Source organism: Polypterus senegalus, unplaced genomic scaffold, assembly GCF_016835505.1.
Source record: "Polypterus senegalus isolate Bchr_013 unplaced genomic scaffold, ASM1683550v1 scaffold_5844, whole genome shotgun sequence".
In the NCBI taxonomy this organism is placed as follows: domain Eukaryota; kingdom Metazoa; phylum Chordata; class Cladistia; order Polypteriformes; family Polypteridae; genus Polypterus; species Polypterus senegalus.
In genome coordinates this window covers 614-25,000 of record NW_024383046.1, presented here as the reverse complement: position 1 = coordinate 25,000, position 24,387 = coordinate 614, and the positions used below count along the sequence as shown (strand labels likewise).

The 24,387-nt window shown below is 51.7% G+C and overlaps 4 protein-coding genes across 6 annotated transcripts; 1 reads left to right on the top strand and 3 right to left on the bottom strand.

Moving 5' to 3' along the window:
- Positions 1-942: 942 nt before the first annotated feature.
- On the bottom strand, positions 943-1,962 carry sec22bb (SEC22 homolog B, vesicle trafficking protein b). Its single transcript, XM_039743010.1, has 4 exons — positions 1,809-1,962; positions 1,598-1,707; positions 1,345-1,505; positions 943-1,254 (listed from the first exon to the last, which is right to left on the bottom strand). Exons 1-4 carry the CDS (start codon positions 1,881-1,883, stop codon positions 956-958), a joined length of 645 nt encoding a protein of 214 aa, XP_039598944.1. The 5' UTR covers positions 1,884-1,962; the 3' UTR covers positions 943-955.
- A 3,255-nt stretch (positions 1,963-5,217) lies between these two features.
- Positions 5,218-8,411, bottom strand: npl (N-acetylneuraminate pyruvate lyase (dihydrodipicolinate synthase)). The gene is made up of 12 exons (XM_039743012.1): positions 7,946-8,411; positions 7,675-7,745; positions 7,527-7,600; positions 7,365-7,452; positions 7,220-7,277; positions 6,679-6,754; positions 6,509-6,601; positions 6,084-6,229; positions 5,929-5,975; positions 5,739-5,823; positions 5,602-5,641; positions 5,218-5,522 (listed from the first exon to the last, which is right to left on the bottom strand). Exons 2-12 carry the CDS (start codon positions 7,743-7,745, stop codon positions 5,377-5,379), a joined length of 924 nt encoding a protein of 307 aa, XP_039598946.1. The 5' UTR covers positions 7,946-8,411; the 3' UTR covers positions 5,218-5,376.
- A 255-nt stretch (positions 8,412-8,666) lies between these two features.
- On the top strand, positions 8,667-20,731 carry edem3 (ER degradation enhancer, mannosidase alpha-like 3). Its single transcript, XM_039743011.1, has 19 exons — positions 8,667-9,043; positions 9,359-9,404; positions 9,482-9,582; positions 16,927-16,966; positions 17,103-17,215; positions 17,297-17,450; positions 17,526-17,660; positions 17,742-17,847; positions 17,927-18,024; positions 18,105-18,230; positions 18,305-18,388; positions 18,465-18,548; positions 18,634-18,758; positions 18,842-19,007; positions 19,097-19,260; positions 19,350-19,506; positions 19,585-19,776; positions 19,862-20,027; positions 20,116-20,731. Exons 1-19 carry the CDS (start codon positions 8,886-8,888, stop codon positions 20,616-20,618), a joined length of 2,718 nt encoding a protein of 905 aa, XP_039598945.1. The 5' UTR covers positions 8,667-8,885; the 3' UTR covers positions 20,619-20,731.
- Positions 20,732-20,864: 133 nt separating this feature from the next.
- Positions 20,865-23,076, bottom strand: LOC120521299 (uncharacterized protein C1orf21-like). Of its 3 annotated transcripts, none has more exons than XM_039743013.1 (6): positions 22,966-23,076; positions 22,176-22,357; positions 21,882-21,967; positions 21,688-21,787; positions 21,530-21,590; positions 20,865-21,457 (listed from the first exon to the last, which is right to left on the bottom strand). In XM_039743013.1, the coding sequence occupies exons 2-6, from the start codon at positions 22,267-22,269 to the stop codon at positions 21,091-21,093; spliced, it is 708 nt and encodes a 235-aa protein (XP_039598947.1). In that variant the 5' UTR covers positions 22,270-22,357; positions 22,966-23,076; the 3' UTR covers positions 20,865-21,090. The 3 variants fall into 3 exon arrangements, with proteins under 3 accessions (XP_039598947.1, XP_039598948.1, XP_039598949.1); XM_039743014.1 differs by having other exon boundaries at positions 21,317-21,457; positions 21,699-21,787; positions 22,966-23,074; XM_039743015.1 differs by having other exon boundaries at positions 21,317-21,457; positions 21,714-21,787; positions 22,966-23,072.
- Between the last annotated feature and the right edge of the window lie 1,311 nt (positions 23,077-24,387).

The following is a 24,387-nucleotide window of genomic DNA, read 5'->3' as shown; positions in this document are numbered from 1 at the left end:
GTCCACCCACATGTGGCTTTAGAATAAAAACAAAACGCTGGCCGGTCGAGTGTCCAGACTCTCGTGAAAAAGAAAAAGAACAAGCAGCAAAAACGTAACCCAAGGGGGGCTCATTTGTAACGCATTACACGTTTGGATAAAGAATCGCTCCCTAACACGACAGTCACGGCCACCTCTGGTCACTTCAGTGTCCACTCTCTTTAGAAAGGACAATCAGTGACCCTTACAAGGTGGAAGACCACCAAGCACAAACTGCACGAGAACAAAACGAGGTGTGTGGACGTGTACGAGGAAGACTGCGGGCAGGATGAACCGAGCCTGGTCCTTTCAAAGAGCTATGGCACCGGGTGAATCTCTGGGATACGTAAAGTGCCACCAACCACACTGAAATGCCAGCTCTGTGCCAGCCAGCCAGGAGTGAACAGGGGTCTGACATCTTGTGTTAAGTAAGGTCCCTTCCTATGTGTGTTTTACACTTGACTACAGGGTGGTCCAGATCGTCTGGATGACTTTGATTCCAGTTTGGCACGAAGACGATTCTTCAGGTCGTCAGTTCGCACACTTTGATGGTCTGGGATTTTTCAGGTTATTTTCCATGTAATAAACTTAAGTTATAGTGTAATGAAAATTGCAAAATTAGATCCGGACCACCCTATACATTCAGATGTGCCTTTGGTTGGCCATATCCGATTGGCTGAGGTGTGGTCTGCTAGTGGACACCATCATCCTTTTTACTGCTGGAGGATTCAAAAGGCCGCCATGTCAGACAAGACCAAGCATACAACCATAGGCTGCCCCAAAATATTCAAAACGGCCAACCATCCAGCTTGAAGCAGCACTTGGGGACCTTCAGATTGTGACAAAACCTTTCAGAAGTCACCGACTGAACTCATTTGAAATTTGACAGACCGCCAGTGTGCCTTGTGTGCAAAAATCTGCAAATCTAAAAGGACCTTCACTTGCCAGGACCACGAAGCACGTGAGGCCAGGTGCCGTGTGAAGGGTGGCACCGGGCACCGCTAGAAACAAAATCAGCGCGGAGGGGAACCCCTCGGTAAAACGTAAAGCCGCCGCCCTGTTGTTTCATTACATCAAGACGCCAGTCACCTGAGAGCGCCTCTCCTCGCTGCAGGACCTCCTCGATGTTGGCCACCATAATCCTCTGCACGTCCTGCAGATCGCTGTTGATGCTCCCCAGGTTGCGCCGGGCACGGCTGTCAATGTACGACTTCTTGGTCTTCTGGATGTACGTGTCTGCAAAGGAAGCAATCGAGACGCTTACAACGGGCCGCCGAGCGACGCAAACCAACGCAGGCAGCGCTGCGAAGATGCGCATCGACTCACCGAACTCGATGAAGGAGTACGGCCGGGACACCGTGGACACCTTCTTCCCGTGCTGCTCGTCGAACTCGGCCTGCAGGTCCTCGAGGTAGGCGAATGCCAGTTTCTTGGCGAAGCTCGCCTCGCAGAGCACCAGGTAGCAGACCCCTTTCTCGATGGCGTAGCTGAAAGACAGACAAGAGACAGCAACACGGCGTCACTGGGGGCGGCCGGCGCTCGCGAAGCCGGCGACCGTGCGGGGCCGGGGGCCACTTACTGGAAGGTGACGGGCCCGGCCTCCAGCGTGCACCGGGTGGGCGAGTGCTCGTTGAGCTTACGGAAGAGCTGCTTGGCCTGGTTTTGGTACTGTTGGAGGTCGCGGCCGGACTGCAAGAGAAAGAAACAGCGGCGCGTCAGCACCACAGGGAACACTAAACAGGCAGGCAGCCGGCGAACGACGACACCCCGCACCGCCCCACCAAGCGCACCTGTTCGTCCTCCTGCATGGAAGCGGCAAGCGGCAGTCCGTCCGCAATCCTAGCGATCATTGTCAGCAAAACCATGGTGATGGAGCACAGTGACACACAGCGTACCGGAGAACAGCCGAGTAACGGAAAGCAAGCGGGTCGTCGATGACGGCCGGAAGTCCAAGATGAGGCGCCCAGTTTGAGCTAAGCGCGCCCTCTTGTGGCGGGCGGCCTGCGCGCTGTCATTCAAAGGCAGGGGATCTTCAGCTCTGGTCCTGCCGTCCTGGGTGTGTGCGTTTCATTCCAACCAGATTTGTATTTACAAGGCACGCCTAGCAGGTAATGGAAGTTGTATTTTAATGACATGGCATGTTGGTGCTTTCATTCTTTCAAGACAAAGCTTTTTCACATTTTAGATTTGTCATTTTTGGAGATTAGTATCCCTGTGTTTTGTACTTCTTGGTCTTGTCCTCCTCTGTCATTTCTTTCATAACCTCATCTTGACGCCAATCCCTCCTGATGTTTGTGCGCAGGTTTAAATGTCACCTGTCATTTTCACCTCATTTATCACTGAAGCTGGTTAAGAAAACAGACAGGCAGGCAGGCAGTAAACCCTAAATCTTATTTCACAGCTCCAGCTTATTCAAAACTCAGCTGTAAGAGTCGTCACTCGAACCAGCAGCAGTGAGCACATCACACCATCCTGCTCCGTCTTCACTGACTCCCTGTGTCTTACAGAATCAAATATAAAATCCTACTAATAAACTACAAAGCCTTAAACTACCTCAGTGACCTTCTCCATCACGATGTGCCTGTCTGCCCACTAAGGTCCTCTGATTCTGTGCCCCCCACTAATCTACACTCCATGGGTGACAGCAGGGCCTTCAGCTGTATGGCGAGTGCCAGACTCTGGAATGACATCCCAAAATAATCAGGTCAGCCGACTCCATGAATTCTTTTAAAACTCATCTGTTCAGGAAGGCTGTCAGCTCAACTTGACTTTATTACCTTCTGTCAGTTTACCTCCATGTCAAGATGTTCATGTCACCTGTGTGTGTGTGTGTGTGTGTGTGTGTGTGTGTGTGTTGGACCATCAATGATGTTGTCTGTTAGACTTTCTCTGAATTTACTGTCTTAATCTTCTTTCTTTATTTATCTGATTTAGTACAATACTATATACTGGATAACCTGCTGTTCTTTCTTAAATTCTGTGCCTTGAGCGTGAGAAAGGCGCTATATAAATGAAATGTATTATTATTATTAAATGCAGCAGTTTACAACTGAAATCGGCGAGTAAGGACTCTGAATCACAACACGAAGCCCAAAAACATTGAGCTGTAGTGCTAAATAAATGGGTCTTAATTAAAAAGTTGGATAAAGCGTATGGCTGCATGTGACCAGGACAAGAGTGATCACGTGAACCTCCGTGGACTGTGTGGCACTTACCAGATTCTAATTTTATTGTATTCCCAAGATTAATACTGGATATATCATTAACCTCTATTATTACTATTTTATTATTCTTTTCTTTATTGTATAAATACCGCTCAAAAAATGAGAGTACAGCGTCAACTCAATGGGACTGGTGGGCCGTTGATCTGCTCAGTGAAGTAGCAGGGGGGGCTCATCAGTTCAGCTGCTTTGGTGCACTGGGGGCAACAATGAGATGCCCCCCTAAAACAGGAATGAATGGGTTAACAGGTGGTGGGCGGCCACTCACATTTTACTCACCTCATCTGTTGTGTCCCTCGTTTTGTGTGTGACTCTGGTCAGTGTCACTACAGGCCATACCTGGACCCCACAGAGTTCTGGCACAGGTAGTCTAACTTCTCCAGGATGGCACATCAATATCACGTGCCATTGCTGTGTGTCTCCCAGCACAGTCTCAAGGGCAGCATGGAGGAGATTCCAGGAGACAGACAGGCGGTTCCTCGAGGAGAGCTGGACAGGGCACCTCATAGAAGGTCTTTAACCCACCAGCAGGGTATCTGCTCCTTTGGGTAACGAGGAACAGGATGAGCACTGGCAGAGTCTACAAAATGACCTCCAGCAGGCCACTGGTGTGAATGTCGCTGAGCAAACAATCAGAAACAGACTTCATGAGGGGGTCCTGAGGGCCCGACTGTGTCTCCTAGTGGGCACCGTGGAGCTCGATTGGCATTTGCCATAGAATACCAGAACTGGCAGGTCCACTATTAGCTCCCTGTGGTCTTCACAGATGAGAACAGGCTCACCCTGAGCACATGTGACAGACGTGGAAGGATCTGGAGAAGCCGTGGAGAACATTATGCTGCCTGTTTAACATGACCGGGTTGGTGGTGGGTCAGTGATGGCCAGTCTGGGGAGGCATATCCATGGAGGGACACACAGACCTCTACAGGCGAGACAACGGTGGGCACTTTGGCTGCCATTAGGTATTGGGTTGAAATCCTTGGCCCCCTTGTCAGACCCTCTGCTGGTTGCTTCTGGTGCACATGAGACAATGCCAGCCTCATATGGCGAGAGGATTGATCCCATTGACTGCCCCCAAACACTCCAACACTTGACCCCTCTCGATGGGACGTTATGTTTGGGTCCATCTGACGCCTCAGCTAGTCCAGGAGCTCAGTGATGTCCCGGTCCAGATCTGGGAGGAGATGCCCCAAGACACCATCTGTCTTGTCTTTAGGACGTTGTCAGGCCCTGGCATACCTACCGAGGACCATTTGGAGTTGCTGCAGTGACGTTTCACCACATGGACTCCCTGCCTACCTACCTGCCACCCTCATTTGTTCCCTTTGATTGTTGGGGGTCTCTCTGTCGGTTGATCATTTCATTCCCATCCTTTTGCTCCTCACACATCACCATCTCACTCCAGATCAGTATTGATGGCCAGCAGGAGGTTTTTTTTCCCCCCATTGAGATCTGAGGGGTTTTCAAGGTGGTCCTTTCATTTTTTTGAGCACTTTATTTGTTTTTCATTCTTTGATTTAATGTGAGGAGCCGGTTCAGCTGCACCATAGTGCCCATGGGAAGTCCAACAATGGAATATCTCTGTGGTGCCCACACCGTACCCCTTGATGCCCTATTGTGCTTGATAGTAAATCCCGCGCTGCTCTCGTTACTTCACACTTCCAGTTTGCGTCAGTGCTGCTGCTGCTGCTGCTCGGACCCCTCGCTGTTTTCCACGTGCTACTCTTTCCTCCACTTCTCAAGATCCCTTTTCCCAATTTCTCCAGCCTGACTCCATTCTATGTTTTATTTCTAATTCTAGCCTTCCACCCCCTGTCATGGTTGATCCCATCTTTGTCACCCTCTGAAGCTTTTCTATCCATTTCCATATCCATTTCTCTTCTCTGCCGGTGCCCTACCTAACTGAGCCCCCTAGCGTGGCATCTCCTAAGTCTGCCCAGTTTCCTGCCCCTACAATGAAGCAGACATACAGCACATGTGTGGGTCAGAAACATTTATTGCAAGGAACAGAGAGCGGCCGGCGCTAAGGCACATGAAGGCTGGTCCACCTGCAGCACCGAGACCCCCCCCGAGAGACCCTAAACAGGCAGTCCTAGGGAGCGTGGATCCCAGTCCAACTTCACACCCGTCCAGGGTGTCAATGAAGCCCTAGAGTGTCCTGGATCTTGGCCTGAAAAAGCCTAGCAGCCTCCTCGGAGCAGGGAGCCAGGGGGAGGCGCGGGGGGCCGAGGGGCAAGCCAGACAGCAGACACATCACGCGCTTGCTGAGGGACAAGTTGAAACCTGCAAAAGACACAGAGTGGCCATGTCTGGTACTGTGCTTGACGGCAGCGAGGAGCGGGCAGGAGGCCGGGATACTCACCATGCTGCATGGCAAAATGGAAAACCTCCTGAACTTTAAACTGCAAGGAAACAAAGAAACAAAAAGAGGTAGAGAAGAGAAGAGAACAGCAGGGCACAACCAGCCCAGGCGGGAGGTCACGTTTCTCTCTGGGGTACCTGGGTGATCTGGGCGCCGGCAAGATCTCCCTTTGTAAACGCATCCAGCATCTCATTGAAAGTCGTTCCCAAGTAGTTGTAGGTGCTGCAGATCAGAAGACAGCAAGACAGTTTAACACAAAGTCACCCGAACCCACCAAAAGGTGGCAGACCATACATAAGAGAGACCAATAAATGATGCAAGGTCTACCTGCCAATGGCACCATGTGCCCCCAGGGCCAGGCCAGCCAAAAGTTGCTGAAAGACAAATCAAATCATTTGGAAGGGTACGGTGGAGCAGAGGCGAGTCCCCGGTCTTACCTGCTTTACGCCGCGTGGCTCATCCCCACGGTGCAGTCTGCCTACCTCATCCACTCCATAAAGCATTGGCCAAGACTTTGGACTCTTGTAGACACACAGGCCAAAGTCCAGCAAGTCCCTGTCACTGAACTTGAGGCCCTGGAATGAGGGAATGGACTTCTGTATGCCATCCAGGACGCTGGCGGCCGGAACTGCACAAAAACAGGACAAGAAGGCCGGAGGCAGGTGGGCTTATGCTGGCCAGAAATTCACGGAAACGAACGTCTTTATGGTTTGGCAAAGGTGGCAAAGCCTCACGCGGGGCAGAAAGCGTCCTGAGCACACCAAGTCATCGCAGCTTTCATTTGGTTTAAATACGCGCCGATTGGCCTATTCGTGTTTTTATTCACTTTTGTGTATCCGAGTTTGTAATTCATATGCAGAACACTACGAGCCTACAAAGATGAAAGCAAAGCTCAGCAGGAACTCACTGTGAACTCCGGTCAGGGCTGGCAGGTGGTAATAGTAGAAGGGCAGATGGGGGGCTGCGGAGGTCACTTCTTTCAGAAACTGCACCAGGCAATCTGGGAGGGGAGGAACAAATTGGCACGTGAAGTTCAAAACCACAGCAGCGGGCATTCTAGAAGGCAGCAGGACTCACCTCGGCTAGACGGCTTGAAGAAGGACGGGGCAATTATTGAAATGCCATCAGCCCCGATCTCGGCAGCGTGTCTGGCCTGCGGCACAAGTGATGAGCTTCTGTTAGGGTCATTCGAACCATCAAGACCAGGCAAGTGGCACTGCTAAGGAAATGACAAAGCCTGCAGCACCTGCCCCCGACACATTACAGTCCCCTTTTTGACATGTTCTTCTTAAGTAGTCATTCTAAGGGGTGTATATTTACTTATTGAAGTATTTAATGAGCTCCTCTAAAAAGCCACATTTCCCCCCGGGGACAAATACAATTCTACTTAGCATTTAAAAGTCATGAATGTCACCCAGAGCCAGCCTTCATACCCACCCCAACAAGACTGAGGATGGTAAACGGACATAGCTCGAGAATGCTCACTAGGGGGCACCGTTTGCTCACAAATGACCAAAGCATAAAGGAAACAGAAAATGTTCCCATTGAACTTCCCTAGCCAGGCCACTTTAAGCCCACTCAGCAGAATGACTACCTTCTTGAGACCACAAAGACTCACCAGCTCCTTGGAATCCGAGACGCTCAAGCACCCGACGTGGATGATCACCTGCTCCAGCCTGACAAGACCAGCACAGACCCCCGGGGTCACTCCTTTGTACACTTTGACCCACCTTTCCACACCCCACAGGACTCATCCTCCTTACTTATTTTTGCTTTGGCGACACCATTCTGCAGCCAGCGACTTCCTCTCGTCCACGCTGAGCGACATTCCTTCTCCAGTGCTCCCATTCACTGTCAGAGACCAGGGGCCACACTTTAGAGATCAGTTACTGCAGCAAAAGCAGCACAAATGGCGAAGAACTTACCGAAAACGTGCTTGATGCCTTGCTTGTTCACCAGATAGTCCACATAAGGGCCGATCACAGACACGTCCACCTCCCTTAAAATAAAAGCGGCATTTTGAGCGAAGGGCAGAACTGTAGACGGTGAGGCAACTCGTCAGAAACTGCTTACCCATGAGGGGTGAGTGGGGTGAAGGTAGCTGCAATCAGACCCGTCAATGGTTGTTTCACGGGGGAAGTCATCTGAGAGGACAGAACACACACGGGCAGAGCAGTCATACGTTTGTCCAGATCCCTCTGCTTAACCCAACCCAACCCGTAATCCCTGGACCGATGTATCCTCCCCGTGTGCCCCAGCACAGTCTCCTTGCTCGGCGATCCAGGATCGCATCGCTCTCCTAAGGAGTGCGCCGCTCCGTGCCGTCTGCTGCACACCGTCTTACCTTTCCGTCGTTCCTCACGGGTTCTGTCTCAGTGACTTAGAGCCGACAGCTCAGTCAGATGACCCTTTTTTCAGCTGAGTGACCAGATGCATTGTGGGAAATGTAGTTCGGTACTAACAGCGAACGCCGAGGGTGCGGGAGTCCGTTCGTGCGCCTTAGCTTCTTGCTGCACGTTACTCCTCTGCACACTTTAATCGGGCGACTCGCTTCTTAGTTGTGCAAAGCTGCCACGGAGTATTCTTAGTTGTCACGCGGCGCGATTAGCTGCCACAGAGGCGTGAGGCACTACACTGCGATACACTTGCACTGCAGCTCAGTTACTTAAACGGAGTTATTGAAAGGCCGCTGCAACGTGTATCTGCAAAGACAAAATAGAGAACGCCAGCCACGAATATCCGTCCAGATTCACTTTTTTAACTTACACTTTAACCGTGTTGGCTTAAAGGGCGGGCCAGAGCTGACGACTACGGCGAGAGCGACGCGGAACCGAATGATCGCAACTTTTGATTGGTTCATCCCTCAGTGAGAGCCCGCCCAGCTGCCCGGGTTTTCACTTCAATGGCCTTCCTACCCGCCAGTCTCCGTCCTAGTTTGGTGCGATACGCCGAGCTTCTCGAAATAAAGACCAATTGCCGATAAAAGAGTGTGTTTGACAACTAGTTGACCAATCAGAATGGCGAGCTTTCCAACGTTGCCGTAAGAGCCCGCCTCAACAGGATGTTGCCGACGTCAGTACGGAGGAGTCCAGCGTCATCACCATTAAGAGGACGATGGCGGTGAATCGAGGAAGCTGCCGTATAGGCGCCAGTGGCTGTCATGATAGCGTGGCCTATAGTGCCTGACAGCCCGGGAGAGAGGGACATTAACGTGGAGCGTCGAGGCCAAGGCTTGGTACCGTTAACGGCAGCGCAGGAGCAGACAAAGGGCCTTCTAGGGCCGGATGGCTGTGTTCATGAAAACAGAAGGAGCCCCTGGCAGCTTTCATGCCCTACAACGGGGGTGCACGGCGACCTGGGCATTGACTTTGTTTCTGTCGCTGGTGTTTTCGCTATCGGGACTCGGGCACAGCATGACCAAAGAGGACCGGCACAAACTCAGGTAAAATGGGGTGGGGTCGTCGGGTGGCCCGAGGATTGGCATCATACATACGGGATGTGTGGGGACGGGCGGATGATGGGGCTCTCAGTTGTGGGGCTGCCCTTGGCACTGTTCATCATCCCTGTGAGCAACCCATGCCGGTCCAAGCTGAGCTCGCTGGTACGTGTCTGTGCGAAAAGGATCGACGCAGGGAGTCGGGGATGGAGAAAAGCAAAGTGGGCTTTTGAGAGGTCAATGCCCGCTCGCCGGAGCGACGAAATGAAGCCCAGAAGTATCGTTTGCCGCCCTGTAAGCCATCTTTATGTCTCTTTGCAGGGATCAAGTGCTTGAGATGTTCGATCACGCGTTCAGAAACTACATGGTGAGTTACTGAGGACGGTTACTGACCCCGTCATGGTGTGACCGGCCGGTGTGACCGATCTTGTTTGTCCACTTCAGGACCACGCTTACCCAGCGGACGAGCTGATGCCCCTGACGTGCCGGGGACGGGTACGAGGGCTGGAGCCCAGCCGGGGTGATGTGGATGACGCTCTGGGCAAGTGAGTATGGCAGGAGCCTTCTTGTTGAGAGTGTAAGTGACGAGCGGGTTACGGAAATGGAGCTTCATATTGTACAGAAGTCATAACTGAGCGTCTTTTACCTAAGAGTATGCAGCAAGCCCTTCTTTTATAACATTAAAGAAGTACCAGATTGTCAGAGCAGTGCTTCAATTTCCAGCACATGTAATTAATTATCTTTCGGTGGTCTGAAGATAGACCCTGTAGTTAGGATATAGCGGGTTGGATAATGGACGGATGGGCGGCTGGCAGTCCCAGTTCAGTGTATTTAAGTGGTTTGCAGAATCCCAGTGTGAGCTGAACATTCTTGTTTGAAGCTGTGGGTGCCAGCGGAGGGCAGCACGGTGCTTACAGTTGTGTCCTCGGGGTCCTGCTGTCACTCACTGTCTCTGTCCAGAGTTCACTCTCTTCTTCTGTGGGTGCTTTGATTTTCTTTGTATCTCCTCAGAAGCAACTGGCTAACTTTGGTAAACCCGGTGGTTGTTGATGATATTTTGGTTTTTTGATGGCATTCACAAACCTGTGCAGCTTGGGTAAACTGGTACAGCTAAGCTGGTCCAATTGGGGGCCAACTCTGAACTGGATTAGGTGGGATTGAGATGGCGTGTCGGTCAAAGGGTGATGTTATGTTGAACCTGTTGTACCCGAGACTGGGGCACCTCTTGCAGATATTTCCCTAAAAGATGCCCATCACACCATGGACAGTGTGGCTTCTATGGCTGAGTTATGACAATGACATCGGGATATTCCCTTAAAGATGGGCCAGAAGACCCAAAAAGACCCCAAAGCCCTATCAAGCATGGCCACGGCGTAGTCTCCAGTGCCGCTCTGCCGACTCTTCATTGCTGCTGCTGCTGTTTGCAATTCCATACCCGTGACGAACTCGGGCAACACCCATTAGAATGAGCAGCCATTCACCGAGCAGTAAAGAAACTGAAGTGTGCGCAGGTTTACTTTATGTGGCACCACTCCCAGTGTGTGCCAGGCAGGAGCTTCCTTGATCTTGACAAACCTCGTTTAAGAAGGACGCGGTGTGGAGAACATTAAAGTGTGGATTCCTAGCCCTTGAAACACAATCGGGTACGGTGGGTGACTGGCAGAGGTTTTGTGGTGAGTCGGAGATGGCGATTAGATCTTCTGGTTCACATTCGGGCTCTTGGGCTCCGAAAGCTCCCTGCCTGTAAATGCACTGACCTGGAGCAAAGGGCACACAGGCTTGGTAAGAGATGGGCAAGTTCTTTGTTATACGCGGGATTTAAAATGTTCTGGCAATACTCTGGGTTTGCATTGCTTAGCAGGTTTGGATTCCTAAAAGTATTTACTGTCTGGTTCTTAATATAAGGGGTTGGTTAAAATGTCTCCAGTAGTGGACATGCAGTGGTATGCGGGCAGGGTAGTCTTTAAACTGATGCTCAAAGTTGGTGATGGCAGTGAAGGGCACTGGTGTGGTAAGGAGGAGCGTTAAAAAGAAACGGCGTTGGTCTCGTTTGGATGAAGAGGGTGGTGAGTGACTGTGCCATGGCGTGTTTGGGCACACAGATGTTTTGGAGTTGCCCCTTGTGAATTCCCCTCTTGAAGTTCATATAGATTTTCTGGTTGGGCTTTAGGGGGCACACAAGGTTGCTTTTGTTAGGAGCAATCTGGACGAGTGGCCCAAGAAAGCTGGCCGGTCGTGTCCTCTTAACTCCTCCACAGTAACATCAAGTCAAGTTCTGAAGGTCCACCACACTGCCTTTGTAATGATTTCATATGTCAGTGCCCTAAACACACTGGGCATATATTGCATAGCTCCAAATACAATTCAACCAAAAGAAAAGCACATTTTGATGAATCAGCTTGTATTTTTATTGTTGAAAGGTCGCAGCACTTCATAGTCGATTCATGGGACAGTTTCCCTGAGATACTTGGATTTCCTATTTGCCCAACAGTACGTGAATGCAGCACAAGGGACTGGTATGGCATGATGTGGGACGGCTCGGCCCTGGCAGGAGCACCAGCCACACATGCAGTCAGCACGTCTGTATGGCCGCCTGTGTGACTTACACTTGCTGACTTGCTTAAGATGGACTCTTAAGGTGGACTGTGAGGCTGATATTTGGTAATCCAGATAGTGTCCGGGAATAGTCAAAGTGAACTTTATTGTCATCTCAGCCACAAACAAGTAAGCAGAGAGACAAAATGGTGAAGCTCAGGGTCCACAGTGTAACAACATGAAGTGCAAATAAAAAATTTAAAATGACATTAAACAGACAAGACAAGACAAAGAAGTAGCAGCAATATTGACGTGTAGTGAGCAATGTGAACATCTCTGCAATCTTCATACAGTGCGTCCAGAAAGTATTCACAGCCTTTGCTCAATACTTTGTCGATGCACCTTTGGCAGCAATTCCAGCCTCAAGTCTTTTTGAATATGATGCCACAAGCTTGGCACACCTATCCTTGGCCAGTTTCACCCATTCCTCTTTGCAGCACCTCTCAAGCTCCATCAGGGTCGGTGCACAGCCATTTTAAGATCTCTCCAGAGATGTTCAATCAGATTCAAGTCTGGGCCACTCAAGGACATTCACAGAGTTGTCCTGAAGCCACTCCTTGATATCTTGGCTGTGTGCTTAGGGTCGTTGTCCTGCTGAAAGATGAACCGTCACCCCAGTCTGAGGTCAAGAGCACTCTGGAGCAGGTTTTCATCCAGGATGTCTCTGTACATTGCTGCACTCATCTTTCCCTTTATCCTGACTAGTCTCTCAGTTCCTGATGCTGCCACCACCATGCTTCACTGTAGGGATGGTATTGGCCTGGTGATGAGCGGTGCCTGGTTTCCTACAAACGTGACGCCTGGCATTCACACCAAAGAGTTCAATCTTTGTCTCAGCAGACCAGAGAATTTTGTTTCTCATGGTCTGAGAGTCATTCAGGTGCTTTTTGGCAAACTCTAGGTGGGCTGCCATGTGCCTTTTACTAAGGAGTGTCTTCCCTCTGGCCACTCTACCATACAGGCCTGATTAGTGGATTGCTGCAGAGATGGTTGTCCTTCTGGAAGGTTCTCCTTTGTCCACAGAGGACCTCTGGAGCTCTGACAGAGTGAGCATTGGTTTCTTGGTCACCTCCCTGACTAAGGCCCTTCTCACCCAATTGCTCAGTTTAGATGGCCAGCCAGCTCTAGGAAGAGTCCACTTACAGATGATGGAGGCCACTGTGCTCATTGGGACCTTCAAAGCAGCAGAATTTTTTCTGTAACCTTCCCCAGATTTGTGCCTCAAGACAATCCTGTCTCGGAGGTCTACAGACAATTCCTTTGACTTCATGCTTGGTTTGTGCTCTGACATGAACTGTCAACTGTGGGACCTTCTATAGACAGGTGTGTGCCTTTCAAATCAGGTCCAGTCAACTGAATTGACCACAGGTGGACTCCAATGAAACATCTCAAGGATGATCAGGGGACACAGGATGGACCTGAGCTCAATGTGGAGCTTCATGGCAAAGGCTGGGAATACTTATGGACATGGGATTTCTCAATTGTTTTATTTTTAATAAATTTGCAAAAACCTCAAGTAAACTTTTTTCACGTTGTCATTATGGGGTGTTGTGTGTAGAATTCTGAGGGAAAAAATGAATTGAATCCATTGTGGAATAAGGCTGTAACATAACAAAATGTGGAGAAAGTGATGAAGCGCTGGGAATACTTTCCAGACGCACTGTACTTAAATAAATAGTCAATAGATATGTGATGTAATAAATAAATAGTTTATAATAATGTATGGTGATAGTAGTTTAAGACGTGTAGACAATGACAGGTCAGAATGTTTCACAGAAGAAGGATGTCAAGAGTGTCCCGTCCTTCAAGGTCAGTATGAGATCTTCACGCTCGTCTTTGCAGGACAGTGGCCATCATGTAGAAGAGTTCTGTTTTTAGGGCTGCTTGAAGATGCCAGGGGGCAGCACGACAGCTTGGGGTATCTGGCTCTGATGCTGCAGTATCTTCTCTTGGATGGCAGAAGCCGGTGTGAGGGGTCCTGCCCAATGCATTTGTAAAATACGTCCGGTAGTGAAGGGAGGGAGAGGCACCCCAGTGATGTTCTCTGCTGTCTTCGCTTTCCTTGGTGGGCACAGATAACTGACGTATGCACTGCCCTTCACTGTTGGAGGACGTAAACTGAAATCCCTTTGAGGACTTCATTCATAATCCCCGTGTAGCTTTGCTGCAGTCGTTTTCTTCATTTATGTTGCTGCCCTCTCATTTGTTTCTTTTCATTACAGTAACGTGGAGCGCTTGGGACGGCTGTTGTGGTCCAAAGATTCGGGCTCAGGACTCGGATGTGGGTGGGCTGGTGTTTCCAGCTCTAAAACAGACGCTCGCTGTGTTGCAAAAATGAGGAACTCGTACAGAAGAAATGTTTTACTGCCCTGAGCGCATTGGCGCTTTTTCATTCTGGCATTCCTGTGTCCCCAGCGCTTTCTTGTCATTTCGTCTCGCTTGTTCCTTTTGATCCCAGAGGTGCTAAGGAGCCACTGAAATGTTTGTTTCTGATGCCGTATTTGTAGAACTGATCCTAGAATCGCTGAGGGCCTGTGCCGCGGGGTGGCATGTTCGTGTTGCACTTGGCAGACTTTGATCAAATCGCACCCACAGCATACCCACCCCAGACCGCTGAGAATGGAGCACGTGGAGGTCCTTCAGATGTAAGCGACGTGGCTTGTCGGTTTGACATTCTCTTCGTTTTCTGATTTAAACGCCTGTCAGACTACAGAGCCTGTGAATTTGCTTTGATTGTGGGAGCTTCTCAGAGTAAGAATCGAGGGTGTTGTCTGTCCTGCGCCTTTGAACGAAACTTGAATGGCTGCCGTTGGCGTGAAGGCCATGACGATTGCATTCGATGGCTGACTGGCAAGTTGGCAAGCCGCTCCAGCGTGGTGCCATTGACCAGAAAGACCACTCTTGACAGTCTCTTCCAGCATTAGCATTTGTTAACAAGTTTCAGTCAAAAGAAGCACAACATGTCCGTGGTGTGTCTTATCTTGACTGTCACAAAGCCGTCCACTGTAATTAATAATATTGATGATTCTCATTTATATCGCGCTCTTCTCACTACTCAAATGCTTTACTGGTGGCTGACATTTCTCCCCATTCCCTCTGTAATGTGTGACATCCACCTGCATGATGCAACGGCTGCCATCTTGGTGCCAGTGTGTGCACCACACATTGCTGTTAGGTGATGAAGGACTGAGAGGTAGTTGGCCAACACCCTTCAAGGCTTCTGCCCTTTTGCTAAATTTTCAGCTACGACTCATAATTCCGATTATTTTTTCCCACAAAAGAAAAGCATTCCTTTGAAAACCATTCTGTAAATAAAGCTGAAGCGAGCTGGGGGGCTAACCAGGGTGTACAAAGAAACATCGCTGTGGGCAGCGTAGGTCCCAGTGCCACGAGAGTGTGGGTCTTCAATCCTTCACTTTGACTTGCTGTGAGAAGATGGAAACGGTTATGTGGTCTGCTTGTGAGGCCGGTCAGTCAGTCATTTCCCAACCCGCTATATCCTAACCACAGGGTCACGGGGGTCTGCTGGAGCCAATCCCAGCCAGCACAGGGCGCAAGGCAGGAACAAATCCCATTTAGTGTGGAGAAGACTAGAAGGGCGGTGATGAATGACGCACAACGGTGAGATCCTCCAGTGAGTGCCGTCTGTCCGTCCATTTTTTTTCAGAAGCAGGTTCTTACCAGTAACGTGTGGTTTTACCCTAACCCTCTGTATGCTTGTGCTGCTGAGACGCCAATTGTTCATTGCACTAAGGGTTGGGAAGGCCTTGGCGTGACCCTTAATGTCCGCCAGCCTGCAGTGTCTAAAGCCGGCGCTGATGTAAGATAAGTGACAGAAGGGCCGCAGTCGGAGATCTTCATCAGAACGTTACCTAACTGCGTGCTGAACGTCACACGCCTGATGAAGCAGACCCCTGCGGCTCGAGTGGTCCGTTTTTACGATTCTTTTAGTGAGATGGACTTTGGTGTTCACATTGCAGCCTCATTAACAATTTGTGTTTGAATGTTCAAGTTACTTTTGTAATTGGTGCCAATTCGATATGCGGGGGTCCAGATGTGCTTACTGCAGGTGCACAATAAATAAAAGCAAATACATTCAGCAGATGTGACCTCCCAGAGCGCCAGGAACCGCAGCAACATGCCAGCTATGGTGCCTCCCCACGTGGCATTCAGTGCAGGGCCTCATGATGGCAGGGAATTGAACGACAAAACAGAAGACTTGCAGTTGTGCCCGTGAGTGCAGCCATCACTGCCAGGTGAGAGAGAAGCTGCGACTGGCACTGTCACGGGCGTATTTCATTACTAATGTCCACATGTGTCATAAAACACCCAGCAACTGGGTGGCACAGACTGGCAGTGGGCCCACCAAATTTTCTTTAAGTGCACAACCTCACTTGCTTTGCATTGACACGTCATGCAGGCTTGGGAATCCATCTTTTAATATGACGAGGGTGAGGAGGAGTATCTTAGTGGAAATGGCCGGGTGATTTTGATTCAAGCATTCAAACACGGGTGACGTTCCGGTGCCACGTCTGTGTATCAAATGCTTGCATTCTGATCTGAAGGGTGTTGGTGCCTTGTGGGTTTTGTTTGGTTGTTTAGTTCTTTATTTTGCTGGGCACATTGTGGGCGAAGGAGCTGATTACTCGACGTTACTCTACACTCGGGTCAGGTAGCGGTGGGCTCTCTAACGCCACGTAGAACCGCCTGTGATATGCGTCAAAAGCAAAGTAGAATTCCTTGGCTTGGGAATGTTCTGAAATATCCTGTTATGTCTGTGCAGCCCACGGGCAAAACAAGAGAAAGGACAGACGGAGGAGGGTCAGTAGGGACGCACACGTGCCAACACACACCACGGTGGGCAGGCTGACGTAAATGTCTCGCCAACTCAGCCTCCACACCGTTGAACTTGCTGCTGCTTTGGGCACTTTTCATTTTTGGCCAGGTAGAAATTTACAAATGGCGTAGTAGTTAAAGCAGTGGACTCCTAACCCTGAGGTTGTTGGCTCAAGCCTGACGCTGTATGCTGCGCTCCAACTGGCAAAACGAGACATGGCACCCGTAACATCTCAAAAGTTGTAAGTCGCCTTGGCTAAAAGCATCCGTCAAACAAGTAAGTGCATTCTGGTCCTCTGTCTCCACTTGTGAGCGTGCGGACCCTTAAAGGGTGGGTTCAGCAGCAGTAAGACCCGTACAGGAGTGTGAAAGTGCATCATCTATCTCTATGCTCCATTGGCCAATAGGCCGCCCCTGAGCGGTCGACTCCTTTAAACGCCTTCTGGCCTGTTTTGTAGGTTCTCCCTGACGCTGGTGGACACGCTGGACACCCTCGCGGTGAGTATCCTCTTTGCTGTCTCTACATTTGTCACCATTTCGGGGCTAACAAAGAAGCACATGGTGGACTGTTGGCTGAGCACTTGGCTCTGTGACAGATCACTACATGCCCCGTGTGTCCTGCTCATCCGTCCAGGTCCTGAACAAGCCAGAGGAGTTTGAGGAGGCCGTACGCCAAGTGCTGCAGGATGTCCGGCTTGATAACGACATTGTCGTGTCTGTGTTTGAGACCAATATCAGGGTCCTGGGGTGAGCTCAGCACTTGTACACCCTTCAAGAAGGTAAGGTGTGCGCGTGAGGACGGATCATAACTGCTACATCTGACCGCAGGGGGCTGCTGGGAGGCCATTCCGTGGCTCTAAAACTTCAGGAAGACGGTCCGTACATGTCTTGGTACCGTGGCGAGTTGCTGACCATGGCCAAAGAACTGGGGCTGAGGCTGCTGCCGGCCTTTAACACGACGAGTGGGCTGCCGTACCCCAGGGTAGGTGTCTGTAGTTGGGGGCTCCCTTGACGGCCGGCTGGCTGGATTTGTGTCTCATAGCGTCTCCTCATGCAGATCAACCTGAAGCATGGACTGCGGAGTCCCGAGGCCCGGACTGGCACAGAGACGGACACTTGCACGGCCTGTGCAGGGACCATGATCCTTGAGTTTGCAGCTCTTAGTCGATTCACTGGGGACCCCATCTTTGAGGTGAGGCTGCCCGAGAGGCTTGGATGGCGAGCAGGTTTTTGACAATGTGGCTCCATCTTTATTCTGACTGTCTTCCTGTAGTTCCATGCTCGAAGAGCTCTCGACTTCCTGTGGGAGAAGCGGCAGAGGAACAGCAACCTGGTCGGGACCACAATCAACATTCATACGGGTGACTGGGTGCGCAGAGGTGAGCAGTGCTGCCATGCTGGGTTGCTTTAGTGATGGGACTGGAGGTGACCAACACACGTTTGATCTTGTATCTCTAGACAGCGGTGTAGGAGCTGGGATTGACTCGTACTACGAGTATCTGCTGAAGGCCTACGTCCTGCTGGGAGATGAGCTCTTTCTGCAGCGCTTCAATACGGTGAGTGGCCAACCAGTTGTTTCACGTGGGGGAGTTGGGGCGATTCATGGTATTAAATGGACGCTACTCTGTCTCCTCAGCACTACACGTCAATAATGAAATACATCAGCCAACCGCCGCTTCTCCTGGACGTTCACATCCACAAGCCTCTGCTCAACGCCCGCACCTGGATGGATTCGCTGCTTGCCTTTTTCCCCGGATTGCAGGTATGCACGGGCATTTTGTGCCCAGAGGATTTGGAGTTGTTCGGGTACTCACAGGTCCACCGTTGTGCTTAAAGGTGTTGAAAGGAGACATCCGGCCTGCCATCGAGACTCATGAGATGCTTTATCAGGTCACCAAGAAGCATAACTTCCTGCCAGAGGTAGGTCATATCCTCAGATGGGCTGAACCATCTCTGACCAGCCGGACCACTAAGCGTGTTTTCCGATCTCTCCCAGGCCTTCACCACAGATTTCCGTGTCCACTGGGCACAGCACCCGTTACGGCCCGAGTTTGCCGAGAGCACTTACTTTCTGTATAAGGTGAGTGGAGCTCAGCTCTGTGTGTGTGTGTGTGTGGTACTCAAATTGTTGTGACACAGGTGCTCACAGCACTTCTGTTTGCCAGGCCACGGGGGACCCTTACTACCTGGAGGCTGGGAAGTCCATCTTGGACAACTTGAACAAGTTTGCACGGGTGCCTTGTGGCTTTGCAGCAATGAAGGACGTGCGGACGGGGAGCCATGAAGACAGGTGAGATGAAAGGATGGCTGGGGGTCAATCACTGGGGCACCTGGCCTCAACTTAACGGCCGGCTCCTTTTCTTCCTGTCACAGGATGGACTCCTTCTTCTTGGCCGAGATGTTTAAGTACCTATTCCTGCTCTTTGCTGACAAGGAGGACCTGCTGTTTGACATCGAGGAGTTTGTTTTCACAACTGAGGCTCATCTACTTCCACTTTGGTTGTCCACCACAACCCGTGCCTGGCGGCAGACTAATGCGGTAAGAGGAGCAAGAAGCTCGACTGCGGTGTCGGCCGAGCCCCTCTGGCTTGGTAGCAGCATCTCAGGGTTTCACTTTCATTTGCTCAGACCGCACAACCCACGGAAGCGGCACCACTGGACGACAGCAACTTTGACTGGTCCTGCCCCAACACACGAGTGCTGTTTCCAAATGACCCCGCCTTTGCCCAAAACATCAGGGAGCCAGTAAGAGGGGTGGTAGACAAGAACTGCCCAAGGAGTGGCCATCAGGGGTATGTGAATGGGTTCAAAAGCGTGTACCACTGCTCCCTGGCATAGCAATTGGCCCCTGCGTTCTTTGACGTGTTCTTCTGCCACACAGGAGCACCCCGTCTCCCTCTGCAAGGTCACACCCACCACTAAGGGCAAGGGACTTCATGGCCAACAATGCCGAGCATCTAGACATCCTGAAGCGCATGGGTGTCTCTCTGATCCACCTGAAGGATGGCCGCGTGCAGCTGGTGCAGCATGCCACCCAGGTAAGGAGTGGTCACTGTGGGATTTACCAACTTGGCCAGTTGTTGGCACCACTCATACATACTTGATGAACCCCACAGGCGGCCAGTGCACTGGATGCTGAGGATGGCCTTCGCTTCATGCAGGAGATGATCGAGTTGTCCAGCCAGCAACAGAAAGAGCAGCTGCCCCCTCGCGCTGTCCAGATTGTCTCCCAGCCCTTCTTCGGGCGAGTGGTGCTCACTGCCGGCCCTGCCCAGTTTGGTCTGGACCTCTCCAAAAGCAGTGCTGGGGTGAGTCGTTTTTGTCTCTTTTTTTTTTTTTTTTTGGCACGTGTATGGCGTGCCACCTCACGGTCACCTTTCTCCCCATCCTCAGGTACGTGGACTTGTGGCACTGGCCGAGCCCATCAACGGCTGTTCTGAAGTAACCAACTCTGCCACCCTAGCAGGAAAAATTGCTCTAATGCAGAGGGGCCTGTGCATGTTTGCAGAGAAAGCTCGACATGTGCAAGAGGCCGGAGCCATCGGGGGCATCGTTGTGGGTAAGCAGAAGTGACGTGACTAGCGGGGCCTCGTCTATTATTAAGTGGGCATGGCACTTTCTCAGCTCTCTCTTTTCCGGTCTATTAGATGACAATGAAGGAAGCAGCAGTGACACAGCCCCGCTCTTTCAGATGGCAGGAGATGGCAAGAGCACTGATGACATCACAATCCCCCTGCTCTTCCTTTTCCATAAGGAGGGTTCAATCATCCTTAATGCTCTGCAGGAATTCCAGGAGGTGGAGGTGCTGCTGTCGGACCGGGCCCGAGATCGGGGAGAGGCCCCCATCGGCGCCAAGCAGCCACCTGCAGCTTGCACACCCCCAAGTGATATGGTGGGTGTGGAGCACAAAATTGGGGAAGACTGTTCTCCCGGTGAAGACAGTATGTCTGACCCAGGTGCCCACAGACTGCACTCTGAAGAGCTGGAAATGAAGGATAATAACCCAGTGGCAGAGCCGGGGCCAGAGCCAGAGCCCGAGCCCAAGGACAAGCAGGACCAGAAGGGCACTAGCCACACGATTGAGTCAATCCTCTCTGATTGGAGAGAAGACATTGAGGCCTTTCGGCAAATGGAAAGAGATGAACTTTGACCTCTGCCATGGCTTTTTTAACCACCAGACGGATATAGTGCTCGTGGGGGCCAATGTAGGCCTAAGTCATTCCCAGACCACCAAGTCCAGTTCTTGGCTGCCCTATGGATTTGGTGGGGAAGAGAAACATTTTGCTTTTGTACCTCGTGTGGTCACCAAGAGTGCCTGTCCTGCTGATGGCTGTGGATAGAAACTTGGCCCTTGGTGCGCAGAACCAGACTCCTAGCCATTTGTGGGGGCAAAGGCATGCAGCAGTCATGGGCATGGCCAAGGCCTAAGGGAGCAAAGAGCAGGCGTGTGTTTAAGCCGTAATTTATTGAACTTTAATAAAGTGATGCACTGGTGTAGGGATCATCTTGTTGGCTCAGGTGCAGTTGGGACGAGGGGTGGGTGGGTGTGTGTGTCCTGGGGCAGCTGCCGGCCCCCCCTAACGCACGGGACGTTGTGTGAGCTTGAGACGACTCGATGGGAGTCATTCGTCCGTTGCAGCCTCCACGCCTGGGCATACCATCCAGCCTGATACACGAAAGGTGCTTTTATTACGGGTGATTGCAATGACACACAAGGAGGCCACCCTAAAAACAACACTGTTTATTTCAATAGAAAGTGAAAAGAATACAACTGTGTACATGGCCCCCTCCGGAGCCGTCGGGCTGGCATGTGTCCCCCACGGGGCCCAATCCATGGCACGAGTCCCAGCATATGGCAAGAAGCAGCCCATACGTGCCGATTCCAGGGCCACCCCGGCCGTAGCCCGTTTGAAAGTCTTTATGTACAAAGAGAGGCCCGTGGCCCGCTTCTTATGTGACGTCCTCCTCCTCTGAACAGTAGTCGCGCCCCTGAGGAGAGCGAGAGGGTCAGTACCGCTCCCAGTAGCACTGTGTGGTGGTCACCGCTACACCCCAGCTTACCTTCTCAATTTTCTCATCCAGCATTCGAAAGAATTCTTGCTGACTCTCAGACGTGTGAATGCTGCAAAGTAGAAGAAAAGAAAACCTGAATGGGGGCAAGCAGGAGGCAGCGGGGTGTCCCACACACTCTCACAACTTATGGCCACACATATACACACGTCCAACTTGCCAGGACGGCACACACTTGGATCTCTGGGAGTTGCCTATCCCCATGCCATCCTTCTGGCCTCTGGCCCGGTTGGAGGTGGCACTCTTCTCCTGTAATGGACACAATGAAGACAGGTGAAGCTTTGCTGCCCAGGTTGTGGCATGGCTTTTCCTAATTGGTTACCACCCGGCCCTCGGCTCTTACCAAATTGTCCTGGTTCCGTGTCGCTACCCGCTCCTCTTCACAATGCATGTACTTGACTTCCTCCACCGTCTTAGCCTTGTACTCATCTGCAGGAGGCAGAAAGGTCAGTCACACTTTGGGCCAGGCGTCTCTACATGCCCGGCTCTAGCTGCGGCTCTGCTTTTGGCAGTTTTTTTTTCCTGTGCCAGGAGGTATGTAACATCACCATAGCAACAGTGTGCTCAGCAGCATTGCCATCACCCAAGAACAGGGGCACGGGTGACGTCTGCGGCACTGGACCCTTCATATGCTTACCTCCAAAGACGTCACCATTGTGGTAGGTCTTCCCTTTGCCTCCCTCCTCGTCACTTGGCACTGTAGACACATGCTTGGCAGAAGTGCAGCCCATAGTGTCAGGCGGGCAGCTGCAGACGGACGGCCAGGGATCGGTGGATCATCTCCTACTTGTTTCAAACAGGACGTTGGATGAGGGCGGCCTACAGAAAGAAGACATCTGTGAGCTCATCACCCGGCGACTGGTCGTTCTTGCCATGTGATGGTCACTTTGCAGGTGCCCAGTACCACGGCACGGAAGCGCCCGCCAGAACCCTCAAAGGAGCCGAGCTGACGAGGGCCGTGGTGGTTCCGGTCAAGCACCGACCACGCCCACACCGACCCTCGCCCCCTCCCGGGTCATTCACGGCTCATACGTGTGCACGGGGATGGGGGGGGGTTGGCGGACCGGCAGGCGACTTCACAACGCCTCCTGACAGCCGCACCGAAGCGTACCGTGGGGCGACAGGCGCCCCGCGACCGCCTCTCAGACTCCTCGGTGAAAGCACTGGAGATACGTTCGTAAGAAGCCGATCAAGAATAACGGCAGCCTGGAAATCTCAGGCGCGGCAACGGACGACCACAAGCGAAGCCTCCTCCCGGCCTGCGTCTCCCACACAAAGCCGCCTCCCCTGTCGCCCACCGGGAAGCGCAGGCCGCGGACGCAGCGAACAGACTGGAAGCCGCCGCGCAGCCCACAGCACCAGACCGCCGCCCCCAATCGTCACCGCGCCCACGAGTAAGCAGCCCCTCGCCCCTCGGCCCCACTCACCTCCGTTTGGTGCGCTCAGCTCGGCTCGGCGGCGGCCGCAGCCGGACACTCGTTCCGATCCCAGCAGGAGCAAGCAGGCTAAGCAGTCGAGCGCTGAGTCAAGTGCAGTAATCGAGCGCCGAGTCCTGATACGCCATTGGGCGAGACGAGTGTGCGCGTCTCGGTCACGTGGTCGGCGGCGCTTGCCGCTCGACAGGCGCTTCGGACGCGCGAGGGGAGACCGCGAGCTCCACATCAGTGTGGTGTGGTGAGGCGAAGCGAGGCGAGGCGGCTAAACGTCAGCGTGCGCGAGTAAGGAAAGGCAGCTGGGAACCAAACGCGAAGAAACGGCGAGGAGCGCCCGGTAAAAGTTTGAGGACTCCGGCATCCCACAACTCACAGAAAACACCAAGTGGACCACCCCCCACCCCACCCACGTTTAAATGGTAGTAAGTGTGACCCACGCAAGAGAAATAAGACAATGGCAGAGAGATGGAGGGTACGCGGAGTTCAGGGCTAGGGAAACCAAAATATAAAGAGAAAGATCGTGACACTGACATGGCGTTAGCAATCTGTGCAATGGGGCTGCACCTCCTCCTAAGGCAGGCTGATGGCAGCTCCCGTTTTACTGGCTGGTTGGTTGGTTGGTACCCTCAAGGGGGCCCCGTGTTGATCTGAGGATTCTCTGATTCTCTGGTCTTGTGGATGACGAGCCTCTGCTGGGCTTCGTTATTTGTATCGAAGCGGAATGTTTTTGTGTGTATTTCTATGCCAGTTACCCAGGACCACCAAGTGGGTGCAGCTGCTCACGGCCCAGAGAAGAGGCTGTGTGTGTGGCGTTGGATGTGCACAGCTATGAAGAAACGGACAGACAGATAGACAGGCAAAGCGAAACACGTGAGGAGTGGGATCGAGTTTCTTAGTGTAAGTTTTGCGTGCCAAGTGTGTGTTCTGAAAGTGAATGACACAAGGGACAGTGGGCCCGTCAAAAAATGGACATGGAGTTGTGGGAGTTAAGGCCACTGTTTGTAACATCTTGGCCTGGATGAGTATCGAGTGGCAGTGGTGACACTGGCCTCGAGGACCGATCCACCACTTTCAATGTTTATTCCCTTTTGTGTGACCCTGGTGTTCACTTCAGTGTTCATGGCCTGCCTAGTGGCCCTAAAGCTGTGCCATCAAGTCTGCTTTTTTTCTCATCTCTGATTTCTTACATTCTGGTTATTTTTTTTTCAGGCCCCCAAATCCATCACAAGTGGGTTGTGTGCAGATGTCTGCCCTGAACGTGGCCTGCATGCGTGTATCTGATCAAAGTCGGTAACTGCGGGCAAATGAACTGCAATAACATTAAGATACCATTCAAGGGAGTCTGTCTGGAAATAAAGTCAGCTCAAGATGGCAGAGCGAGAAATCAGAAATGACAGCACAAGTGTGACCAGCACA

Bases quoted from the DNA above. Each gene is read 5' to 3' on its own strand.
- edem3 (XM_039743011.1), top strand. From the start codon at position 8,886: ATGGCTGTGTTCATGAAAACAGAAGGAGCCCCTGGCAGCTTTCATGCC. The intron at 19,008-19,096 runs GTAAGAGGAGCA...TCATTTGCTCAG, and splicing joins CCTGGCGGCAGACTAATGCG to ACCGCACAACCCACGGAAGC. The intron at 19,507-19,584 runs GTAAGGAGTGGT...TGAACCCCACAG, and splicing joins TGGTGCAGCATGCCACCCAG to GCGGCCAGTGCACTGGATGC.
- sec22bb (XM_039743010.1), bottom strand. From the start codon at position 1,883: ATGGTTTTGCTGACAATGATCGCTAGGATTGCGGACGGACTGCCGCTT. The intron at 1,506-1,597 runs GTAAGTGGCCCC...TCTGTCTTTCAG, and splicing joins GCCGGGCCCGTCACCTTCCA to CTACGCCATCGAGAAAGGGG. The intron at 1,255-1,344 runs GTGAGTCGATGC...CTTCCTTTGCAG, and splicing joins GTACTCCTTCATCGAGTTCG to ACACGTACATCCAGAAGACC.
- npl (XM_039743012.1), bottom strand. From the start codon at position 7,745: ATGACTTCCCCCGTGAAACAACCATTGACGGGTCTGATTGCAGCTACC. The intron at 7,453-7,526 runs GTAAGTTCTTCG...GGTCTCTGACAG, and splicing joins AGGCATCAAGCACGTTTTCG to TGAATGGGAGCACTGGAGAA. The intron at 6,755-7,219 runs GTGAGTCTTTGT...CTTGTGCCGCAG, and splicing joins TCTCGGATTCCAAGGAGCTG to GCCAGACACGCTGCCGAGAT.
- LOC120521299 (XM_039743013.1), bottom strand. From the start codon at position 22,269: ATGGGCTGCACTTCTGCCAAGCATGTGTCTACAGTGCCAAGTGACGAG. The intron at 21,788-21,881 runs GTAAGAGCCGAG...TGTCCATTACAG, and splicing joins CACGGAACCAGGACAATTTG to GAGAAGAGTGCCACCTCCAA. The intron at 21,458-21,529 runs GTAAGCTGGGGT...CGCTCTCCTCAG, and splicing joins TGGATGAGAAAATTGAGAAG to GGGCGCGACTACTGTTCAGA.